Source organism: Lynx canadensis, chromosome F2 (genome assembly GCF_007474595.2).
Source record: "Lynx canadensis isolate LIC74 chromosome F2, mLynCan4.pri.v2, whole genome shotgun sequence".
Lineage (NCBI taxonomy): Eukaryota > Metazoa > Chordata > Mammalia > Carnivora > Felidae > Lynx > Lynx canadensis.
The window spans coordinates 65,021,006-65,043,584 of NC_044320.2; the positions used below are offsets into that span (position 1 = coordinate 65,021,006).

General features: G+C 40.8%; 1 protein-coding gene across 5 annotated transcripts in view; it reads right to left on the reverse strand.

Annotated features, from left to right (window-relative positions):
* The window catches only part of PREX2 (phosphatidylinositol-3,4,5-trisphosphate dependent Rac exchange factor 2), a 299,461-nt gene extending 280,544 nt beyond the window's left edge, over positions 1–18,917 (reverse strand). For all 5 annotated transcript variants that reach the window (XR_003966317.1, XR_003966315.1, XR_003966316.1 and 2 more), the window contains exon 1: positions 18,777–18,917. Coding sequence is in view for 2 of the 5 variants with exons in the window: in XM_030304277.1 (XP_030160137.1) it covers positions 18,777–18,917 (141 nt within the window). In the remaining 3 variants the exon portion in view is untranslated. The remainder of the gene's footprint in view (positions 1–18,776) is intronic.
* Positions 18,918–22,579: the final 3,662 nt, after the last annotated feature.

A 22,579-nucleotide genomic window follows, 5' to 3' on the forward strand; every position in this document is an offset into this window, starting at 1 on the left:
TGTCCCTTTTGTTTGGAGCAACTCATTTCATCCGTGTCCACCTGGGACCATAAGTGAACTGAAAAAAGACCCTCCGAATGTTTACACAGCAGAAGCCAAGTGAACCTGCTGATCCAAATCAACAGTAAACTTCAAACAAGCTGTCAGGAAAGTTTCAAGCTTTTCCAAATGGCTCAGTTTTTACATGAGACCAGACCTGAATTATTAAGGAAGGGCCTAGCGTCTGATAAGTATTCTTCTAAGTTACACAATAATCATAAAACATTAATAAACCTTTCTAGGTGGAAAAAAAACGGATGAAGGGAGTAACTATGAACCAACTGGCTTAAGTGATTATTCTAATCATCTAAGGAAATAAATTCAATGAAAGCAGTCAAAATCTACCTCCCCTTGGATTACAAACATTGGTCCTAATCTTTATTATTTTGGGACCATCCATCTCTCAGAAGTTATCATAAGCCTAAAGTCAGTCTAGAAAAACTGTATCTAATGGGGGTTCCTGAAAGTGAAAGGGACAGGGCATGATTAGACCAGAGTCCACCAGAGTCCATGGGAAGGGGCTAAGCAGCAGAAACCTTTCTGTGTGTAAAAGATGGCAGAGATCCCCTTTGAGCTGCTCCCTGGGCTCTGTGTCACACACACTACAGACCTCTGCTGTGGTAACCCTTGACCCCAGTTCCTTTCATGACCTCCGAAATGTCCAGATGTTATCTTAGATCAAATTCTAAACCCAGCCTTGCTTCCCAGGGATCGCCCCACCCACATTCACCTCACACTTGATTGACACCATCCACTGGCACTCAGCACCTCCTCCAGGGAGGTTGGAACTGGATGCATCCTCAGAAACGGAGCAGAGAGGAGCAGAAAATCTCAAAGCCCCCAGGTAAGAGCTACTGATGGCATTGAACATTTTGTTACGGAGGTAAAGGGATGTTCATTCTGTATCTGATTTCCCTCCTCGCACCGTATCTCACATTACCTCATTAGACAAATGTGCTTGCCTTTAAAGCTCACTGCATATATTCTGTACACATTCTTGTGGTTAGTGTGGCACAATGAAGGCTGGTTTTGTCCCAGCATTGTCAGAATCACAAACACACTCAAAACCAGTGCCACTGATAATGACAGATAAGTTTTTCCTTACTTTGAAACAATCAGGCAGACAAGTCACAAACAGCATAAAGAAGTGAATGGAAAAGATTTTAACTTTCTGTGGTAATTGTGTTTGCACTTCCTTTTAACTTTTATGATGTGTTAGCCATAGAATGGCCTCTAAAGCGAAACGGAAGAGGAAAGTACATAACCTTATCAAAAAATACAGCCAGCTAAATCCCTTCCCTTCGGTTACACTTTTTAAAAGTCTAATGTAATTATATTATTCACCAATTTCTATACTGAAGTTGGTAATGATGAAAGTAATAAATCTCTTACCCTTCCTTTGTGCTACAAATTCAGTAAACTAAAGAATGAAGCTCCACAAAAGCCTGCTTAAAAATATAATTTATAGAACCAACCCTGAAAAAAATTTCAGCACCAGAATCCGAGCTCCCAGACTCTATTAACAAGGAGGCAAGAAACAAGGCCCCAGGACGCTGAGGGGAAAGGGAGTATTTTCCACAGTCCTGAAGTGACCCTTCCCCTCCCCCACCGTCTCTGGCTGTGGCTCCCAATAACACTTTACAGGCCACAAAGGAGCTGCATCCAGCTGTCCACACTTCTCAAGGGAGTCACTTCTAGAGGGCCGTCAGGGAGATGATACCATCAGAACAAGAAGTGGGGAGGGGTTGCAAGATACACTCTTACCCTTCCTTTTTTTCTCTCAGGGAAAGACCTTGAATAAGGAAAACGTGAGAAAGAAAGCATTCCATACCTTAGCTTTTAACTCATCTGGGATTATCTAAAGTAGCACTTAGAAAACTGGCTTTGGACCTGCTGCACATTCAGGATCCCCAATCTCTCACCCCCACCCTCCTTGCTCCATGCTTCAGTCCACTCAGGGCTGAAGGACACTTCATTTTCAGCAGAAGCTTCTCTGAGGTGGTGCACTACTCCGATAGCTGGTTCCCACAATGGTGGATTCTAACCTTGGCTGTAATCCCCACGAGACGCAAGGCTGCTGGGATGTGAAACCATATTGGCAAACACTCTGTAAAATAAGCTCCTCAATGGTATAAACATACACCAGTGACAGAGTGAGGTAGCAAATATTTTTAGTTTGCTGCACTTCCAAAATATATATATATGCCTACTATACTAAAGTCAGTGTACTGAAAAATGACAGCTCAAGAATTAACTGGTTAAAGCCTTAAATCTTGGAGTCACTAAGCTATTGCTAATCTGTTCCATTAACTTTATTAGCTATGCATACCTGGGTTTAATTTCACCTCTAAATTATAATTATACTGAAGAGTTGAACAAGAGACCTGATTAGCACTTTCCTCTTGCATAAGGCCTATTAAGGTAAGAGTAAAAAAAAAAAAAAAACAGGCATTTTCAAATATTCTTAGAAACTTGCAGAACAGAGTGACTTCCTGTCTTTTCATCCTATATAAAATGTCAAAACAAAACACACACAGAATTTTATTCCCCATCTGCTTCATTCATTCTCCTTGCCATTTAAATTCACTAATACACCAAACATTTTACTCATTTGTCTTGTGTCTCCCATTTTAGAAAGGGAGCTCCATGAAACAGGGATATTTAATTTCTGCATATAGCCTCCCAGCCTGGAACAGTGATTGGCACACAGTGATTGGCACAGTGATGTGCTCAATGACTCTGCCCTGGAATATAAACAATCAAAATATCTAGACCCTATGTTTTTGAAAACAAGTACTGAAAGACTAAATTGTAAGGTTGATACATTAGAGGTATTTTTTTAACACTGACCTAACATATAAATTGCACTATGTCAAAAGTAAGGTCTTTCACAAATACGTTGGTTTTGAAGTAAACTGAAAAATCACTCTGATTCCATTTTGCGGTCACATATTTGCTTACAGATTGTCTCATTCTGCCTTTATTTATTCCAGAATTACTGCAAATTTCACTTAGCACATATTAAATACTAAATAAAATTCTAGAATATCACAGAGTAATTAGAACTTTGAATTCTGACAGGCTGGAAAAGAAATGGTTTGTAGAAAGAATGTATGATACCATATAGTAAAGCTACAATTTTCTTTTAAATCTAATTAGCACAGTTTTTCTTTTTTTTAAATCTTATTCAAATATCTTGGCTGACTACATGGACCTCTCATTCAGGTTTACTTGTATTTTCCTGATGCCATTAAAGTTGAATCTGACCCAGACACTCAGCTATAGAAAGGTGAAGGTTTAAAATTAAGTATCTGTTCAAGTATCAACTAAACTTTCAAAATTTCTGGACATCTAACTCATTATATTCCCTATAATTAAGTCATTCTTAAGTATAATATAATTTTTTAATAAAAAATAGCCTTAAAGCCCAAAAAATATTTGGTATCCTAAAAAATTCCACTATACAGAGAAGATACAATTTATATGTGAGAATTATTAGTTCACTGAAAATACGAAGGAGAAACATCAAATTCATATTTTACTTGAAAGCTATATTCATCTATTCATAGCATGATTCCTTTTGGACTCTAAGATTATACAGCTGTGCTAACTATCCTTGCTAGAAGCTGAGAAAAATGGCCATGTCTATAGAACATGGCTTATTTATCAAAGATAATCCTGGGACTACCAGAATGCCAGTTACTCTCCCTTATCTATCCTATCAAAAGAAGTCCTGGCAAGTAGAACACTCCCAGGGGTAACAATCATTTCAACTAAGGTTCACCTCATTCGTGTTTAAATTACATCAATGCAAATTATACAGTATCCACTGAATGCAGAGCGATACATACATTTTGGAGAGCAAAAGGTGTGTGTATGTGTGTGCATCTGCGTATTTAATCCTTGCTTCAAACATAAAGTGATCTAATCATATATAGGATACATAGAAGTAATATTTAACACATAAAACCAAGAGTTCACCAGGTATAAAGTAGTAAATAAGTAAGTACTTAGAGATACAAAATTAATCCAAGAGGAATTAAATTACACTGAAAATAGTCTTAGCAATGATATACACTAAGAGATAACCAACAGAACTAAGGTTGTCTATTTTTAAATGATTCATTGCTGGGGCACCTAGGTGGCTCAGTCGGTTAAGAGTCTGACTTCACCTCAGGTCATGATCTTGCAGTTCGTGGGTTCGAGCCCAGCTTGAGGCTCTGTGCTGACAGCTCATAGTCTGGAGCCTACTTCAGATGCTGTGTTGTGTCTCCCTCTCTCTGCCCCTCCCCCACTCAGCTTTGTCTCTTTTTCTCTCTCAAAAGTAAATAAACATTTAAAAAAAATTAAATGATTCATTGCCTTTTCTCATTTCTGTGCTGGAAACTCATGACTTCTGGATAACTGTTGGCGGCTGAGTGCTTGCCTGGCTCTGACCCCTATCTTGGATTGACCATGATCTTCTTGTTGCTCCCTTGCTCTCTCTCGTTGGTTTGCCCGAAACCAACTACTGTTGCTTCCTGACTTCTAGCTTCTGTGTTCTACGTCCTGATCCCAACATCTGCCTTGGTTTTCTGATGCCTGATTAATCACAGTGCTCCCACGATCTAGAAATGCCCAGGCCAGTGAATCACCAGCAGAAGGTGTTAGAATAGCTGCTGCACAATGGGCCAACTCAAAATCCTCACCCTCCTACTGAGGAACTGACTAGAGTATCCGCAAGTTACCATACATTGTGTTACAATGACACAAACCTTGTAGGGGTTGTGGGTTGTGAGTTATGCATGAATATGCAGTGCCTGACACACAACAAGCACATATTAAATGATTTCCATATTTTCCTGGGTCTGTTTTGTTTGAGACTTCAGAAAAAAATTTTTTAAACTACACAAAATCTCCATATCGCCGTATCTTCACTCTTCCTGCACTGAAGGCAAAAAATAAAAAATAAAAATAAAAACAAAAAGTCAGAAAAAAAACCTTTTAGGTAGCTCCTATAAACATATGTGAAGAGATAAATAAATATTAGATTTCTAGATGGACCAGAATATGCTATTTTGGAGGGAAATAACCCAAATTATATGCTGAGTATAATAGGTTCTTACAGTAAAGGAATCCAAGTATTAATATAAATGACTTTCTGAGAACACAAGCCCAAAGTATCCCTGGGGCCCAAAGTGTGGCAAAAAAAATACACCTTGCCCATCTTTTCCACTTCCTTATTTTAGCACAGAACACCTCAAGTACCCGGTTGCCCAAGTAGGTAGCACATTTCCCAGTCCCCCTTGCAGCTGGTTCAGCCGTGTTATGACACTCTGGTCAAGGGGATGAGAGTGAAAGCAAAGTGTGGAATTCATCTCTGTCCCCCTAGGGCTGGAACGTGAAAGGGGTCTGTAGGCCAGCCTTAACCATATGGTCCAGCACACCCTAGTGTACTGGTTCCCCAGCCTTCTGCACACTGGAACCACCTGGAGAAACTGTATAAAACACTGGTGCCTGGCTCTCTCTCTCCTACAGACATTGATTTAATGGGTCCTAGGGGATACTGGAGCAGTAAGATAGAAGGAAGGAGACTCTGAATAGCCTGACAGAGCTGAGCTGCTTACTCCCCTGAAACACTGTTAGGCAATCACATTGAAAAATTAAATAACCAGAGCTCCAAGAGGAGCTCCAAGAACACACACAAAAAAAGCCGTGTTGATTACGTACGGCTTTCTTATTCAAAAACAAACAGTGCTGTTTAAACTACTGTCGTTTGGCTTCAGTGAAAGCAGCTGAACAAATATGCTCATAAATAAACATAATAAACATGCAAATTCTGGTCTTCAGAAAAAATATATAAGTATAGGTTAAAAATAATACCATTCTTTTTCTTTTAAATTTTAAGAGAGCGAGAGCATGCACACATGTGCAGGGGAGAGGGACAGAGGGAGAAAGAGACAGAGAAAGAAAAAGAGAGAGAATCTTAAGCAGGCTCCATGCTCAGTGCGAAGCCCGACACAGGGCTCTATCTCATGACCCTGGGATCATGACCTGAGCCAAAATCAAGAGTTGGACGCTCTACTACTAAACCACCCAGGCAGCCCAACACTATTCTTTTTCTAACAAAAAAAATGAAAGTTTACCAATAGCAAAAGAGAGTGTGGTTTTAGCAGTCTAGGGAAATCACTGGTGAGCTTTCATTAAAGAAAAACTAAAAATAAATTTAAAATATTAAGATTATCCAGTTAAGACAAAGACAAAAATATATTAAAGTTTGCCAATTCATTAATAATTAGCATAAATCAATGAAACATTTGAAGCACAATGTGAGATGTCAAAAAAGATGCTAGGACAGAGTTAAGTAAATACTGATTTATCTTGCAGGGCCATTTTTGATAGGATACCTGTTAAACTGCTTTAATAAAGAAATGGACTCTTTCTATTTTCTTGTTCTGTTATCCTCAACATGTGACTTCCATTTCATGGTCCAAAATGGCTGCCTCATTACCTGCCATCACATCCTCATACCAGACAGGGAGAAGGAAGAGAGCACCTATTCCTTCATTATAAAGGTACACCTTAGAATCTATCCATGCCACTTCTGCTCACATCCCACTGCCCAGAACCTATTCATATGCCCACACTTAACTGTAAGGGAGGCTGAGAAATGTAGTCCTAAATTAGACAATCATGCCTTGAGGTAAAACTTTTATCACTATGGAAGAAAAGAATATTGGACATTGGGAGCAATTAGAAGTCTCTGCCAGGGGTCTCATTATTAAGAGGTACAAGAAAAATTAGGATAAAGCTGTGTTTAGAATATTCAAAAATTTTTGGCAGAATATATGAATACAAAAATATTTCTATACAACATATAGAAATATATTAAAGTTATACAAAGTCCAACACATAGATATACAGCATAGAAAATGAAAATCCACTTTGTTTTCATAATTTCATCTCTGGGGAAATAATGAGTTATTAAATCAATCTTGGGATATGTGGGTATGAAGCTAACATTTGGGTGATATAATGTCTTTCCATAGCTCTTCCCCAAGTGCTACTGACAGAAATAAAACTTTGGAATGGAAGATATTATTTCTGGAATCCTAAGATTACTTTCTTTGGGGCAATAGTCTCAAGTAAGAAAAAAACTAGAATCCAAGGGAGCATGAAATCAAGGCCAAGCTGAGGCATTAGAAGGCACCAAAGGAAAACATCAATATTTCTTGTACAATCACTAAAAATGTGACACCATCTATAAAGCCTCTTCTACTGGCAAGAAGGCAATTTACATAGATAATTAAAGTAACAAAAGTAGCACAGCAAAATCAAACAGACATCAACCTTTATGTGACTCTCCCAGAGAAACAAAGTTTTAAAATGAATAAAAATTTTACTCGTTCATATTCTATATTGCTGTATTTTTGCTATTAACCCAGAGAGTATTTCTATATCAGTATTCTAAATTTAACCAGCTGCAGTCATTCCTTAAGTATTGTACCATTTAACCTTTTCAAGTGAAGGGCTTGCCTTTTAAAGGAAAGTACTCATTTCACATTAACGACAGAACATAATGTCCTTGGCTTAGATATTCTTGAACAACACAGGTCCTTTTTTGTACACTGTGCTTAGCTATATGGCAAGCCTAGAACACCATAGGTTTATTCAAGGAATCAATGCCTGAAGTCATCTATACTAACTAGAAATGTTTAAAAATCATAATCTCAACGTACCAAACTTCTTAAAATTATAATCACTGACTTCTTGGATAAAATGCAATAATCATTCATGAGAATGGAAAAAAAATTAGAAAAAAGTTTTTATAAGATGTACCAGGATTTGAATGATTATACTTAATACCACTTGAAAAGTGACCCAACCATACTCTCAAGTAAAGAAACACTTACTAAGGGGTGTTTTTCCTGAATTTTTGATGGTTTGAGGCAAATATAATGTCATAAGTCAAAGAAATCTTGGTTTTAATATAGCTCATGAAATTTTAATAAGTTCAGAATAAAAATTCATTATGGAAAGTAAATGTTATAAGTAAGATTTTTAAAGAATACACATAAACAAAAAAATATTTTTTTGGTCAAATTGTACTCAAAACTCAAACATAACAATTTTATTTGGCATTAAAACATACACCAGGTACTGTGTATAGTAAAAGAGCACTCAGAATATTATTAAAAGACAAGTACGAAGAAAAACTGAAATGATACCAAAATGTTGTCAGATAAATCGTTTCTTTTTAAAAAGTGTGCACAGTAATGGCTGTGGGCATTAAATGTGAGAATATATAAGTTCCACACAATTTGTATCATGGTTTAAAAAATGATTATGTCATTATTTCCAAGATTTGAACCTAGTCATAATAAATATAAGAAGTCATGAGATGCCACTTCTGTACTCTGACTTCTAAATTTATATGTTACACTTAAGAATGTACACTTGAAAGAATGATTATACAAAAACGATCAAACATCCAACCTCAGATACCTAAGTTCAATTCCTCTTACTATTTTCAAAAGGGTATGTTCCAAATCTTAACCACTGACTTTATAGTTCCTTACGCTCAGCAAAAACAAACAACAAAACAAAAACAGAACACAAAGAAAACAATAGTTCAATTTCATAGAGAAATAAAGGCCATGAGGTAGAAACTCCAACTTTCCTCACCTCTAAAATAATCCTGGGAACTACATCCTTTCCTTCCTTCCCCACCCCCAACCCCTACCCCCCCACCCACAACCTGACTCTCAACTCCCCAAGGCCACACCTCCCCTGCATTCCTGAAGCCCCCTCTGGCTTCCTCAGGACCTTTCTTTATCTATTAAAGCATCCAGCATGTTTCAAGGCTAGAAGACAACGGGCTCAGGAGCAGGCTAGGTGGCCTCAGAAAGTGCCAGACTCAGTCTGTGGTGTAGGAGAGACAGGGAAAGAGAGATAAAGTAGAAGTTTGGGAGGAAAAAAAAGAGAGAAGAAATGCATATAACTATCAGGACTCCACGTATAGAAGCTGCTTTGAACTTGAAGCCAGGCTGTGAGATGTCACTGGATGTGTTTTCCAAATATGAAACTAAGCATAAAGAGGCTATGCAATTTGCCCCAAGTCACACAGTTTGTAAATTTCAGTGCCAGAACTTTAACCCAGGTCATCAGATTCCCTAAACCCATGCTCTGTACGTGCACTTCAGCCCACTGTCCCAGCGTGGCTGGTGAGTGTTCACAAGGAGGTACAAAGGCCACCCCAGCAGTTCTGCTAGCGCTAGACTAGAGAAGAAGCAGAATTTCAAAAATACACGAGAGACAGCTGGCTCATTCTTTAGAGTCAGAGTCTGCAAAAACGTGTTGCTGTGGGTGTTTCACAGCAGTGAATTTTGCCAAGTTTCTTCCTTATCTCCCAGTGACATGGGGGTTCTTGCCATGGTTTGCAGGAAGATGCACCAGACTTCCACAACGATCTGTTGTAGCTGCTTCTGTTTCCTTTTCATTGTCTCCTCCCCTTGGCTATGCTCATCTTCCTCAAACATCCCTGGACAAAATCATCCCCTTATGTTACTAACCTATTTCTCCCCTTGCACTTTACCACCAACTCTGGGTAGTTTTTCCATCAGTCTTCACCAACTCAGCTTTCACTGATGTCTCAGATCCCTCAGTTAGGCTTCTGGTCATACACATTACTGCAGCTAATCCCAAATGACATTCTAATTGTCAAAGCCAGTGGCCTCTTCAGTCTGCACACTACCTACTTCTCAAATGTAGGTCACTTGGGTGGCTCAGTCGGTTGAACGTCAAACTCAATTTCGGCTCAGGTCATGATCTCACAGTTTTGTGAGTTCCAGCCCTGCATCGGGCTCTGTGCTGCCAGTGCGGAGCCTGCTTGGGATTCTCTCTCTCCCTCACTTTTGGCCCCTCTCCTGTTCATGCTCTCTGCCTCTCTCAAAATAAATAAATAAACTTAAAAAAAATTGTAAGGAGTTCTGACACTTTATTTTTTTTTTACTTTTTTTAACCTATTATTTATTTTTGAGACAGGGAGAGACAGAGCATGAACAGGGGAGGGTCAGAGAGAGGGAGACACAGAATCTGAAACAGGCTCCAAGCTCTGAGCTGTCAGCACAGAGCCCGATGCAGGGCTCGAACTCACGGACCGCGAGATCATGACCTGAGCCAAAGTCGGCCACTTAACCGACTGAGCCACCCAGGCACCCCGAGTTCTGACACTTTAAAGAATGCTTTCTTCTGGGAACTAAATCCTTCCTTGGATTTCAAGAGATCCCTCTCTCCTGGTTGTTTCAACCTTTGATGTCTCAGTACTAGACACCAGTGCACCGTACTTCTTCCTCTACCCTTTAAATGCTGGCTCTCCAACCCTTTACCCTTGGTTTGTATGTTTGCCCCCTCCTCAAGTTGTTCCCTTACGGCATCTCATCCACCTGATGGTTTCAACGCATATGATTATTTAATTGCTAGATCTCCAATTTTTGCCCCAAATTCTTTCTTAACTTTCATATTCTTATCTTCAAAAACCAGCAGAATTTGCAGCTTGGCAGGTCCAAAATGAAATTCACTTTTCTCCCCCCACCCCAACGCTGTTCTGTCCCTTGCATTCCATTTCTCAGTTAATGACACTACCCACCTCGTCTTCAAACTACAGACCAAAGCACCCACCCTGTCTCCTCCCTTCTACATAAACCTCCACTTCTTATGAATGAGCACCAATACCAAAGGTTCTACCCAAGTTCGTCTCAGAGTTGTTGGGTGTTTGTCTGTGGTTTGGTTTTTATTCTGTTTTGTTTATCTTCTTCTTCTACCTTCTATCAGACATTCCACATTTCTTACCTGGACCAATGCAATGGCAGAAACTCCTAATGGGTAACTAGATTCCAGTCTTTATTCCTCAATCCCACTGACAGAATTCTCTTGCTGAGAAACAAAGCTACTCTCCATAGATACTCTTCTTATATTAACGGTTTCATAATAAGGTAGAATTATGCAGACGAAACCATAAGACAAAAGAGTGGCTCTGGCCACATGATTAACTCCAAAAATCAGAATTATGAATGAACTATGACATATTCACTACAAGAGTCAAGACATTAAGGGCAGCTTCCTGAGGCATCCTCATGTATACACATTCAAACTAGTGGCTAGAAAACAAAGAAATCTGCCAAATCAGCCTAACTAGTGCCCAGCCAGGGGGCTCAGTTAAGACCTCTCTGAGGGCTTAGGATAAAAAAAGATCAGAGTCTTGAGACCCTCAGAGAAAGACCACTTTGGTACAAGCAGAAATCTATTATTTTACAAGCTAGACTATGTTTATGTTTCATGTTGACTCTAGGATTACTGACCTGTGCTCTTCCCTAGTAAATAATAATGTTTTGAAGATTACAACCCGTCCCAGATTTAGAGAAGCAGGGAAAAGTCTTCTCTGTGTGCTTATGCTGAGGACCAGTGAGGGGATAGGGCATAGGGTGTAAGAGGAAGGAATCCCAAGGTGAAACTCAGAGACACGGATTCAGGAAATCTTGGCCCGGCAACTTTTTCCCACAGGATATGCCTTTCCAGTGCCAACTCTGGCTGTCACAATCTTGTTTATTGTTACTAAGAGAGAAGGTGTCCCATAATGCTTGACCTCCCACTACCTTTGGTTAAATTCAGAATTGTTAAAAACAGAATCCTTCTCCAACTGGGCTGAACTTACTCCATCCCCTTATCAATACCCCAAAATACTCAAAAAGCATGCAGAACTTTTGAGTCTCCATCAGCGAAGAATTTTCCGCACCCCCCAGACGACATCATGCCAGCACACCCAGAATGCCGTACCAGGGTCACACGGAATGTGATGCTCTCTCCACATGGGCAGTTGTCTTCCCAGGCAGCTGGCATTGTCCTCATCCTTCAGAAACCATCTACCACCTCTTTCCCTAAACTTCCCCTGACCCCAGACTGAAGGAGTCCCTTGATGCCCGCCCCCACGCATCTTTGCTTCTTACCCTATCACTGCCCCTCCCACATGGCACTGTGATTACCTGTATACTGAGGGGTAGGATGGCAGCATATGAATTTGAGGGTCACACAATTCAGCCTGTAACATAAGCCTAAGCATAATGTGTTGAATCAATTTATCCTTGCCTGGAAAAGTTAGATCGTAACTGAAAGAAGTTGTTTTTGGGGCGCCTGGGTGGCGCAGTCGGTTAAGCGTCCGACTTCAGCCAGGTCACGATCTCGCGGTCCGTGAGTTCGAGCCCCGCGTCAGGCTCTGGGCTGATGGCTCAGAGCCTGGAGCCTGTTTCCAATTCTGTGTCTCCCTCTCTCTCTGCCCCTCCCCCGTTCATGCTCTGTCTCTCTCTGTCCCAAAAATAAATAAACGTTGAAAAAAAAAATTAAAAAAAAAAAAAAAAAGAAGTTGTTTTTGGACTTTGTGGTGTTTGCTTTTGTTTTATTTGCCTGTTTGTTTCCTTGAGCACCTGCTATTTACACAGCACTATGTTTAGGCCAAGAAAATTGTACCCAGGAAATAAATACACCACTCTTATTCTCTGGGGAGTTTACTCTCAGGTAAGTGGCTTTTCTAACTGCTTTAGCAAAGGCACAAATCAGAAGAAGGTGCAGTTATGCTAGGAAAGGCCGAGTGGAGAGTCTGAAGCCATATAATTCATTCCCCCCTCACCCTCTGTGAAGGCCCCTGAAGCCAAACCACAGAACCCTGGAACTCTAGGGGGCACTATTCGAAAGAACTAAGAGACTTATATATTAAGCCAAATCAGATCATAAATATGCAATTTTTTACTGTCAACTGTAAAACACCATACTATGGTTGTTGTTACATAGAATACAAAGTGTCCTCACAGTCTTAAGTCAACGGAGGATTTACAAGAATATCATGGGAAGAAGGACTGCATGGACAGAAAGGAATCACAAGGGAAGGAAGTACAGAAGAGACTCAGAGAGAGAGAGAGAAAGTGTAAAGGAGAAAACCATGCAGGCAAAAATTATACACTAACGATGACCAGCGTGTGTAGCTCTGTGTAACAACTACAACATCAGAAGATCTATTGATAGAACCCGCCCCCTGTGAGCCAGGGACTGGGCAGAGCCCAAGGCTTACATCCTATCCTTCAAGCAACCTTGAGAAATGTTATTGTTTCCCCATTGAACAGATGAAGTAAATGGTGCTTGAGAAGTTTAGGAGCCTGCACAAAGTTAGCTAGTAAATTAGAGACAGGATTCAGATTCTGGGGTATCTGAAGTCAAAGCCTACCCAGGTAACAACATTTCAAAATCTGTTGTTTATGACGAGACATGTAGCCCAAAGTCTTTGTCTTCATGTGCCTACAGTGTGGAACAGCATTGCACACTGATTTGCCAGGGACAATCCGGGTTTATATCTGTTTCCCAGTGTAATTAGTAACCACTCCCTTTCACTCTCAGAAGTGTCCCAGTTTAGGGACGCCTGGGTGGCTCAGCGAGTTAAGCATCAACTATCAGCTCAGGTTGCAGTTCATGGGTTCGGGCCCCTAGTCAGGCTTGCTGCTGTCAGTGCAGAAAGCCTGCTTTGAATCCTCTGCCCCTCTCTCTCTGCCCCTCCCCTGCTTATGCTCTCTCTCAAAAATAAAAAATAAAACATTAAAAAAAAAAAGAAGCATCCCAGTTTAGACAAAACGTGTATCACCATCCTGCCTCAATGTCATAGTGAAGTGCATCTACATGATTTTCCAGGTCCAGTGTAAAGTAAAAGTATGAGGCCTTTTGCTCAAAAGCCAGGAAAAAAGTGCTACTAGAGGTACTGAAATATGAAGTTTTTTCTTTCTTGTATCTGCTCTACTCACACTCCATGGTCCCAGTGGACTTCACTCGTAAAACACAAGTTCAAAGATAAAACTAGCACAAATTTCAAGATGGTGCTAGCAGAGCATTGAACCAAGTTCCAGGTCGTCTGGAGCATGAAGCCAGTGCAAACTGCACAGGATACACACCCATGAAGTCGGCCCTGCTCTGCCCTTTTCCTGTCCACTCGAATGGGTCTAAGAAGCCATCCTGATCTTGGTATGCCCTAGGAGGACTGCAAACAGGAAACCAGTTGCAACCCACTATTGTCCAGGCTTGGACAACGTTAAATACTGGGTATTAGGTCCATAAAATCACGTCTTTTGACAAAATGTGTTACTTCTAATAAAGCACAAAATTATATCTCCCAAGCAAAACAAGAACATGCATTCAAGCAAATTTGGGCACTCCCTGCATTTTATCTATGACCTAAAAATAACTAATCCAGATAATGCAACCTACCCAGGATATCAACTGAAAATTTAGAATACAATGAATTGACATAATGGTGCGTTACAAAGTCTTTAATACCACAATGCCTGATTTAAACACTGTTTCTGTTTTAAATGCAGGTACTACATGTTTAATTTAAAACTTTTTGTTACATAAATTCTTATGTGCCTGAGTGAAATTTAAATAATTTCTACTATCTATACCAACCAAATAGAAGAAAAACAAAACTGAGAATTTGAAGGATGATGAACTGTCCTTCAGAATGGGGTGGGAGGGGCACCTGGGTGGCTCAGTCAGTAGAGCGTCCAACTCTCAATTTTGGCTCGGGTCAGGATCTCGTGGTTCGTGGGATCGAACCCTGCGTCAGGCTCTGTGCTGAATGTGGAGCCTGCTTGGGATTCTCTCTCTGTGTCCCTCCCTTCACTGTCTCGTGCACTCGTGCTCTCTCTCTCTCTCTTTCTCTCCAAATAAATAAATAAACATTTTTAAAAAAAGAATGGGGTGGGAGGTTAGAGGATGGGTCATTGATTCATTCATTCATCCAGTCATTCAGCAAGTATTTACTGAGTACCTGCAATGTCACAAGCACTGCACAAAATTCTAGGGAAAAAGACAAGTAAAATATGGGCCTGTGCTCAAGAAGTTTACATTCTAGTAGAATGAGACAAAGGTAAACAAATACATGCATAAGCTTCCCTTTGGTGAGAGACAAGAAGTAACTACAGGGAAGAGTGGTACAAAGCAGTGAGTCCTCTAGCCTGGTGGGGAGGGAAGGGATATGATCATGGCAGTTTCCTGAAGGAAGGGAGCCCTGAAGGCCCTGCAGGAATGCAAAAGGATGTAAGGGCTACCAAGGAGCAAGAGAAACCTGAGAGTCCATGGAAGGAGTGAGCCACTCTAGGAGACAGCTATCTAGGGTGGGAGCGGGGAAAGTTGTTCTCTCCTTAAGAAGTTAAAAAGGCAAAGAGCTGGAAATGAGAAGAGAGAGGGATCAGAGGTACAAAAGAAGTATAAAAGCATAAAACTTTCATAGAGTAAGAAATGTTTTCCCCTTCAGCTCATATGATCATTTAACCAAGAGGAAAAAATATCATTTTGTTTGATTATTTATGGACCTGTAAGTAAAAATATGTTCTTGGTAAAACTAACAATATGCTTTCTATCTCTTCATAATAAAGATAAGAGTACCCTTCATCCATGTTAATGGCTGAAACAATGACAGAAATCTAAAACAATGACTAATCTGACAAATATTTACATTTGATGTAGAAATGCACTATCAATTTTTTCAACAAACGTAACACTGCACTTATTTAATACTACAGCTATTTTTAATGACTTTTATTATTTTCTGCATTTCTTTTCTTTAAGTTTATTTATTTTGAGAGAGAGAGAGAAGAGACAAGGAGCAGGGGAGGGGCAGAGAGGGAGGAGGACAGCAGGTCGGAAGCCAGAGGGTTCTTTGCCGACAACAGACAGCCAGATGCATGGCTTGAACTTAAGAATAGTGAGATCATGACCTGAGCCAAAGTCAGATGCTTAACTGACTTGAGCCACTGAGGTGCCCCTGTGTATCTACATTTCTTATCAGTCCTTCAGGATGGACTCTCAGAAGAGGAATTGCCAGGCCAAAGGGTTTGAATATTTTTAAAATTCTTGGCACATTATCAGGTTAGGCTAAAATGAAAACTAAATTGACTACATTAACTGAAGGTGACCAAGTAAAATACATGGGTATTTAGCGTTGCTATAAATAAAACTCAAAAAAGAAATACTTGAAAAAGAAAATCTAAAAAGTGTATTATAAGTAGATCTCAGGTTTTGATGGTTTTGTCCAAAAGGAAGTCAGGGTAAACTTTTGTTTAGGATGCTATTCAGGCCAATGAGTGTGTTTGCGTGTGTGTGAACAGGTATGTGCACAAACACTGCATGTTTGTGCACAAATAATGGACAAAGAAAAATAAAAGTGGAAGAGTCCCTAATTTCCAAATGAAATAAGAAGAATGAAATTAAATGACTTGTAAATAGGTACATACAATTTATTCATACCTCCCACAACTTCTTACCCAACTCAATTTGGCAGTAAGTTTTCAATTTTAATAATCAGGTATTAAGATTAGAAGAAAACCTGATATGATAAATAAAGATCAATAATAAATTGGTTTTTTAATATAGGTTGGGTTAGCTGTCCGTTTCTATAAATTAGGACTCTGCACAGTACTTTTTTCATATGCCTCCAAAAAGGAGTGACTAACGCAATTTAAGAAGTGACTAAGATTTTTCAAAAGCCAAAGGACTTTGTCACCAATAAAGTTTCATGAAAAGAAAATCTGAAGCTATTAAAAGTCAACTCTCCACTTCACACTAGTCAGAATGGCTAGTGTCAAAAAACAAGAAATTAAAAGGGAGGGCAAAGGCTTGGGGAAAAGAGAACTCCCATGCACTGTCAGTGGGAATGCAAATTGGTGCAGCCACTATGGAAAACAGTATGGAAGTTCTTCAAAAGACTAAAAATAGAAGTACCATATGATCCAGTAAGCCCACTTCTGGGTATTTGCCCAGGAAAAACAAAAACACTAATTCAAAAAGACATATGCACACTTACGTTTGTTGCAGTGCTATTTACAATAGACAAGATAGGAAAGCAACTTGTGTCCATCTACAGATGAATGGATATAGAAGATGTGGTATACACAATGGAATATTACTCAGCCACCAAAAAAAAAAAAAAAAAGAAAAAGAAAAAAGAAACCTGGCCATTTGTGACAACATGCATAGACCTAAAGAGTATTATGTTAAGTGAAATAAGTCAGACAGAAAGACAATGTGTAATTTCATTTACAGTGGAATCGAAAAGAACAAAACAAACAAGGAAACAAACAACAGCAAAAAGGGATAGAGTCATAAATACAGAGAACAATCTAGTAATTGCCAGAGGGGAGGGAAGTCGGGGGGACAGGTGAAACAGGTAAAGAGAATTAAGGGGTACACACTTCTAGTTATAAAATAAGTAAGTCATGGAAAAGTACAGCATAGAGAATATAGTCAATAATATTGTAATAACTTTGTTTAAAAAAAGTCATCTCCTTAAAAATATGCTTTTTTTTTTTTTTTACTTTGCTTCATGGAAGTGCATGGGAATCCAGTTATCACCGATTACCCATATATTCTCAAATATCCAGCCTTTCCAAAGAATGTGGCCCCTGGGGGCTAAGGACACTGATTTTAATTTGAGAAGTCAAACAGAAGTCAACCTGTGCATCTTACATCCCTTGAGATACTGTTCTCTCCTTGCTATAGCAAAGAAGTAAAGTCCTCTACCATAATTATAAGCAGAAAGTTTACATCTTACTAAACCCTAAGCAGGAAGTTTGGCCTTTGAAACACTTCCCTTGGGACCAGGGCGGGTATGGAACAGGGAGGTAAAAGGAGCAGAAAGTTTGAAGATTTGAGCGAGACTGCAAAGGCTAAAGTCTCTCGGGTCTTTAAATGATGCTCTCCCAGGCATCTGGGTGGAGAGAAGCCAATCCTCAAATGCTTTGTCTTTGCAACAGTGAACAGGAAAATTCAACTTTTGAGTGATGTCTCAAAAGTTTCTTTCACTCAATTTTGCCCCTTCTGGCTCTAAAATGAATGAAACGTTTCCAGAACAGGCTTCCAATGCCACAAGCTGAAACTTTGAAACAAAGTTCCTGCCAGTTCTATGAAATCTTGAAGCCATTTGACACAAGTTTTATGGTAACAGCTCTCCTGGGCTCCGCGTGAACAGGGAACCCAGGAGCTGAGCAGGGAGCAAATTTAAACCCAGGGTGGGGGATGGGGGTAGAAGACTGTAGGGGTAGAATGGGGTGAGCACCACATGTGGCTTTAATATCCAACAGCTGCTAGAGATCATAACCCCGCTGCTCTCTCTGTACCCCCCACCAGAATCCCATGTTTCAAAGATTATCATAACTAAAGGGACTTCGCTGCCATGTAATCTAAAGAACGAACTCAAGTTCCAAAAGAATCAAGGATTCGTTATTTTTTTAACTAAATGTACCTGAATGTAGCAGACTGACTTGAATCACCAAGCCAAAGCCTTAAAATAAAATCCCAGGGGAGGAAGAGAATTGGGGGGGGGGGGATTACACAATGCAGGCCGGGACGGGGGTAAAGAAGAAAGAGGAAAGATGGGGCAGCAGGGATTCCCTGCACAAGAGGTTCTCCCACTGGAGCTAACTTTTCAAACCCGCGGCTCTCCAAGGCCCTAGGAACTCAGCGCGTGTCCAGGCGTGAAACAATCGCCGCGGGGGTCCTCGCGCCCACGAGCGCGGCGTCGGCGCGCGGGCTCGTGGTTCCCGCGATGCCGGGACCCGTGCCCCGACCCCCGCAGACAATGCCGCGCCCGCTTCCCGCCGCCTCCCCGGGGTCCGCGCCCCGCGCCGCCCGCCGCCTCCCGCGTCGCCGCGCGGGGACACACTCACCGACACCAGGAACTCCAGCGTGCCCACATAGTCCCGCTCGGTCTTCTGCAGCTCGCTGAGCACGCACACGCGCAGGCGAAGCTGTTTCTCCAGGTCCTTGGCGCTCTCCGCGCGGCCGTCCCCGCGGCTCTCGTCGCTCATGGTGGGCGGCGGGACGCGGGGCTGCGGGGCTGCTGCGCTGCGCGCTGCCCCGCGCGCCGGCTGGTGTCCGGCCCCGCGCGGCCAGAAAGGAAAAGTTGCTGCGCCTCCGAGAAGTCCGAGGAGGTACGGGCGACTTTACATGCTGGGGAGAGTCTGGGGTGGTAGGAGAGGGGAGGGCGCCCGCTGGAACTCCGGCGCGGGAGGCGCGAGGCTTTGAGGAGACAACTCCCGGGAGAGGGGGCGCCGGCCCGGGACCTGCGCGCCCGGCCCCACGGCTCCGGCCTCACGCGGCCCGGGCTGGAGGGGAGGCGGCTCCGGCAGCCACAGCGGTGACTTGGACATTAATCAAATGCTTTGTATCCATGTGACTCCGACCCTTTACCCTTCGCCAAATCTCAGGAAAAAGGAAACAACCCTGGGGAAGTGTGTTGCGTGCCAGCTAACTAAACACACACACACACACACACACACACACACACACACACACAGAGTCAGCACTTGAGATGGAACTAATTGGAGATTCCCAAACCTAGGAGGACGTACTGCAAGACACAGCTCGAGGGTTGCTCCTATGACTCCCGCCTATTGTTTAGCTTTAATGTGTTTTGTACAAATCCTGAAAGCAAAGAAACAAGTCCCCACGGTTACATAACTGGATGGGAACAAAACAACCATGGTATTGACCCTCCCGTCTTTGAAAAGAAACACATTGATTTTTGGTTTTGTTTAGGCACAAAATAGGTTTGCTTTTAAAAGCCCCCAACTGAGAATAATTCACAGGGCAGATACCCTCCCGCCTGCACTTGGAAAGTCAATTAGCATAATAAATGAAGACACTATGGGAAAGTGACAGCCTGGCCCAAACCATAAACTCCAGATACAATAAGCTTCACCACTGCAGTGTGGTGCTTTGGAGGGAGATGCTTTGCATGTCTATAACTGTTTTTCAATATCAAGATAGTATGTAAATTGAATCACAGGCGAGAATATGTGTGCCTGTTTTGTTTCTAAGAGCTGCTATGATTTAAGACAGTGTCACTAAATGAACAAAGCTATTATTGAATAGTTATCAAAAGATACATAGATACAATTATAGGTATATGGATACAGATACATTCTTAGGATTTGCAAAGGAAGAGAAACACAGAGCCTGTCCTGATTGTGATGGTTAATGCTTGTTACCTTTTCTCACTTGGAAAGGAGTCAGGAGCTAATGAGCACTGAGTATTTACAATTCCATGCAAAACAATCCATGTATATTTTTGTCTCGATAATAACCACGTTAAATTTTCAGTGTCATTCTTTCCTACTCAGAACTTGAAACGGTCCACACTAATAACATTTAAAGAAATGGAAGAGCAAATCATTTGGATGCAAGAAAATAGCCTGTTAATCTTTTCCAATAGTTGAAAGCATTAGTCCAACTCTGAAAAATGAAGATGCTTTCCACATTACTTACATTAAAATAATTTCCAGTTTGCCAGATCACACCTTTTCAGCACATGGTTTCACTGTATGTCTCAAAGAGCAAAGAGGGACGGTCATTTTCATCTTTCATTAAGAGCACAGCTTTTGAGTGATGTGTGAGGAGCTGATGGGCAAGATATGATTTTCCTTTGTTTTGTGGATGGCTAACTAGAGGTGGCTGTGAGCAAAGGACAAAGAAGTAAATGGCTTCACACCTTATGACAAAAGAACAAAGGACAAGGCACTTTAAAGGGCAGACCTCACAACCCTAGTAAACAATAAACAAAAGAAACAAGCGGAAGACAAAGGAAACGCACATCCAGTGATGAATGGGGAAATCAAACATGATTGAGGCTTTTTACATTGTGCTACAGGCAGCAAGGAATGAATGCATTTCCTCCTCCTTACGTCTGTACCCTTCTCTCGTGTAAAAAGTAAACAAATAAATCAGGCTTTCCATCAGCTGTTGTCCTAGATAAAATAACATTTCTTACCAATGGCCCCCAATTTCAGAACTGTTGATGCAATTATCCTATAAAAAAAAAAAAATAGGCTGTCTACAACCCATTAGAGCTTCAGTCTCACCTCTGAGAGTGATAAAATGAGTTTGAATCACTAGTGGAGTTTTAAATACCCACAGCATTTTCCTCCATTCTATAAACACATACTGAGTACCTCTGTGTGTATTGCAAGGCACTAGGGCCTGAGGATTCCAGAGACCTTGATCTCTAAGCAAATATTTCTCAAGGTAGTTCACAGACCATTACACTGAGGTCTTGTTAAACATTTCTGGGCCCCATCCTAAATTTATTAAATGAGAATCTCAGAGGTGTAAGCTCCAAATTCTCTTGACAAGGTCTTCAGATTATTCTTAGGCACAGTAATATTTGAGAGCCACCATTCTAAGGAATTATAATTGAGTGAAAGAGTGTTACAAATATAAGTGATGTATTAAAAGGAAAACTGCAAGGCATGCTTTGCTAAAAACAAAAAAAGTGCAAGGAAGCTAGCAGAAAAATATTCAAGTGTGCAGATTCAGATGTCTCTCAGAAGTGCCTATGTAGAAATTATTATGATATTAACAGTTTCTGCTCATTCTTCTGTTCCTCAGTCTACTCCTCAACATCATTTGTAATTAATGAACAGCTTCAGAACACTATATAGTGCCTTCTGCCAGGAAGCTCTCAGTGTCTTCTGTAGCCCTGGCAGGAGTTCTTAATTCCTTATCAAAGACCTAAGAGCATAAGAAAACAGGGCCAGAGGATCTGGAAACCTTCACTTTGATGGTAAATAAGGTCTTTCATAAACTCTGAATGTGTTGTATCCCTCCCTGCTTCCTCAATTGAAACTTTAAGCTCTGCCTGCCAGGAAAAGGGAAGCAACAACAAAAATGATGGACAGGATCCAGTTTTTTCCTGAAATACTAATGAGGTTGAAGCATCCAATAAAAAGGAGATGGTAGAAAAGAAGATAGTGAGAAAAGGCTAACTAGTAAACTGGCTCAGCCATTAAATTTATTTCATATGCATGAACTTGGTGTGGTTAGAGTCTATTATCATTCAGAGGCCAAAGCACCATGCACCGTAGGTTTTCTTTGATCAGGCTTAGAGAATAACAACTCCTGGACAGAGAATCTAAGGTGGTCTCTTTACAAAAAGAGAGTTCCCTTATAGATATCAATATCTATATACATTGTATATAACTTGTATTCCTTATAGAGATCATTGTAGCTTCCCTACCATTCCAATATTAGTATTTGCCCAGGTAAGGTAATAAATCAAATTGGTTGTGGAAGTCATTGAAAGACAATAGCACTGGACAAGAAAGAAAGAAGGAAGGAAGGAAGGAAGGAAGGAAGGAAGGAAGGAAGGAAGAGAGAGAGAGAGAGAGAGAGAGAGAGAGAGAAAGAAAGAAAGAAAGAAAGAAAGAAAGAAAGAAAGAAAGAAAGAAAGAAAGGAAGGAAGAAAGGAAGAAAGAAAGAAGGAAGGAAGGAAGGAAGGAAGGAAGGAAGGAAGGAAGGAAGGAAGGAAGAAAGAATAAGGGAGGGAGGAAGAGGAGAAAGATTGCTTGATTGCATGGCCTTAGAGAATTCTAAGAGTCAGACTGTTTTTTATTTGATTTTGGCATTTCCTTCACTACTCTGGCCTAAAGTAGATGATTCTAGATTATATTAGTATAAAAATATTATAGATACA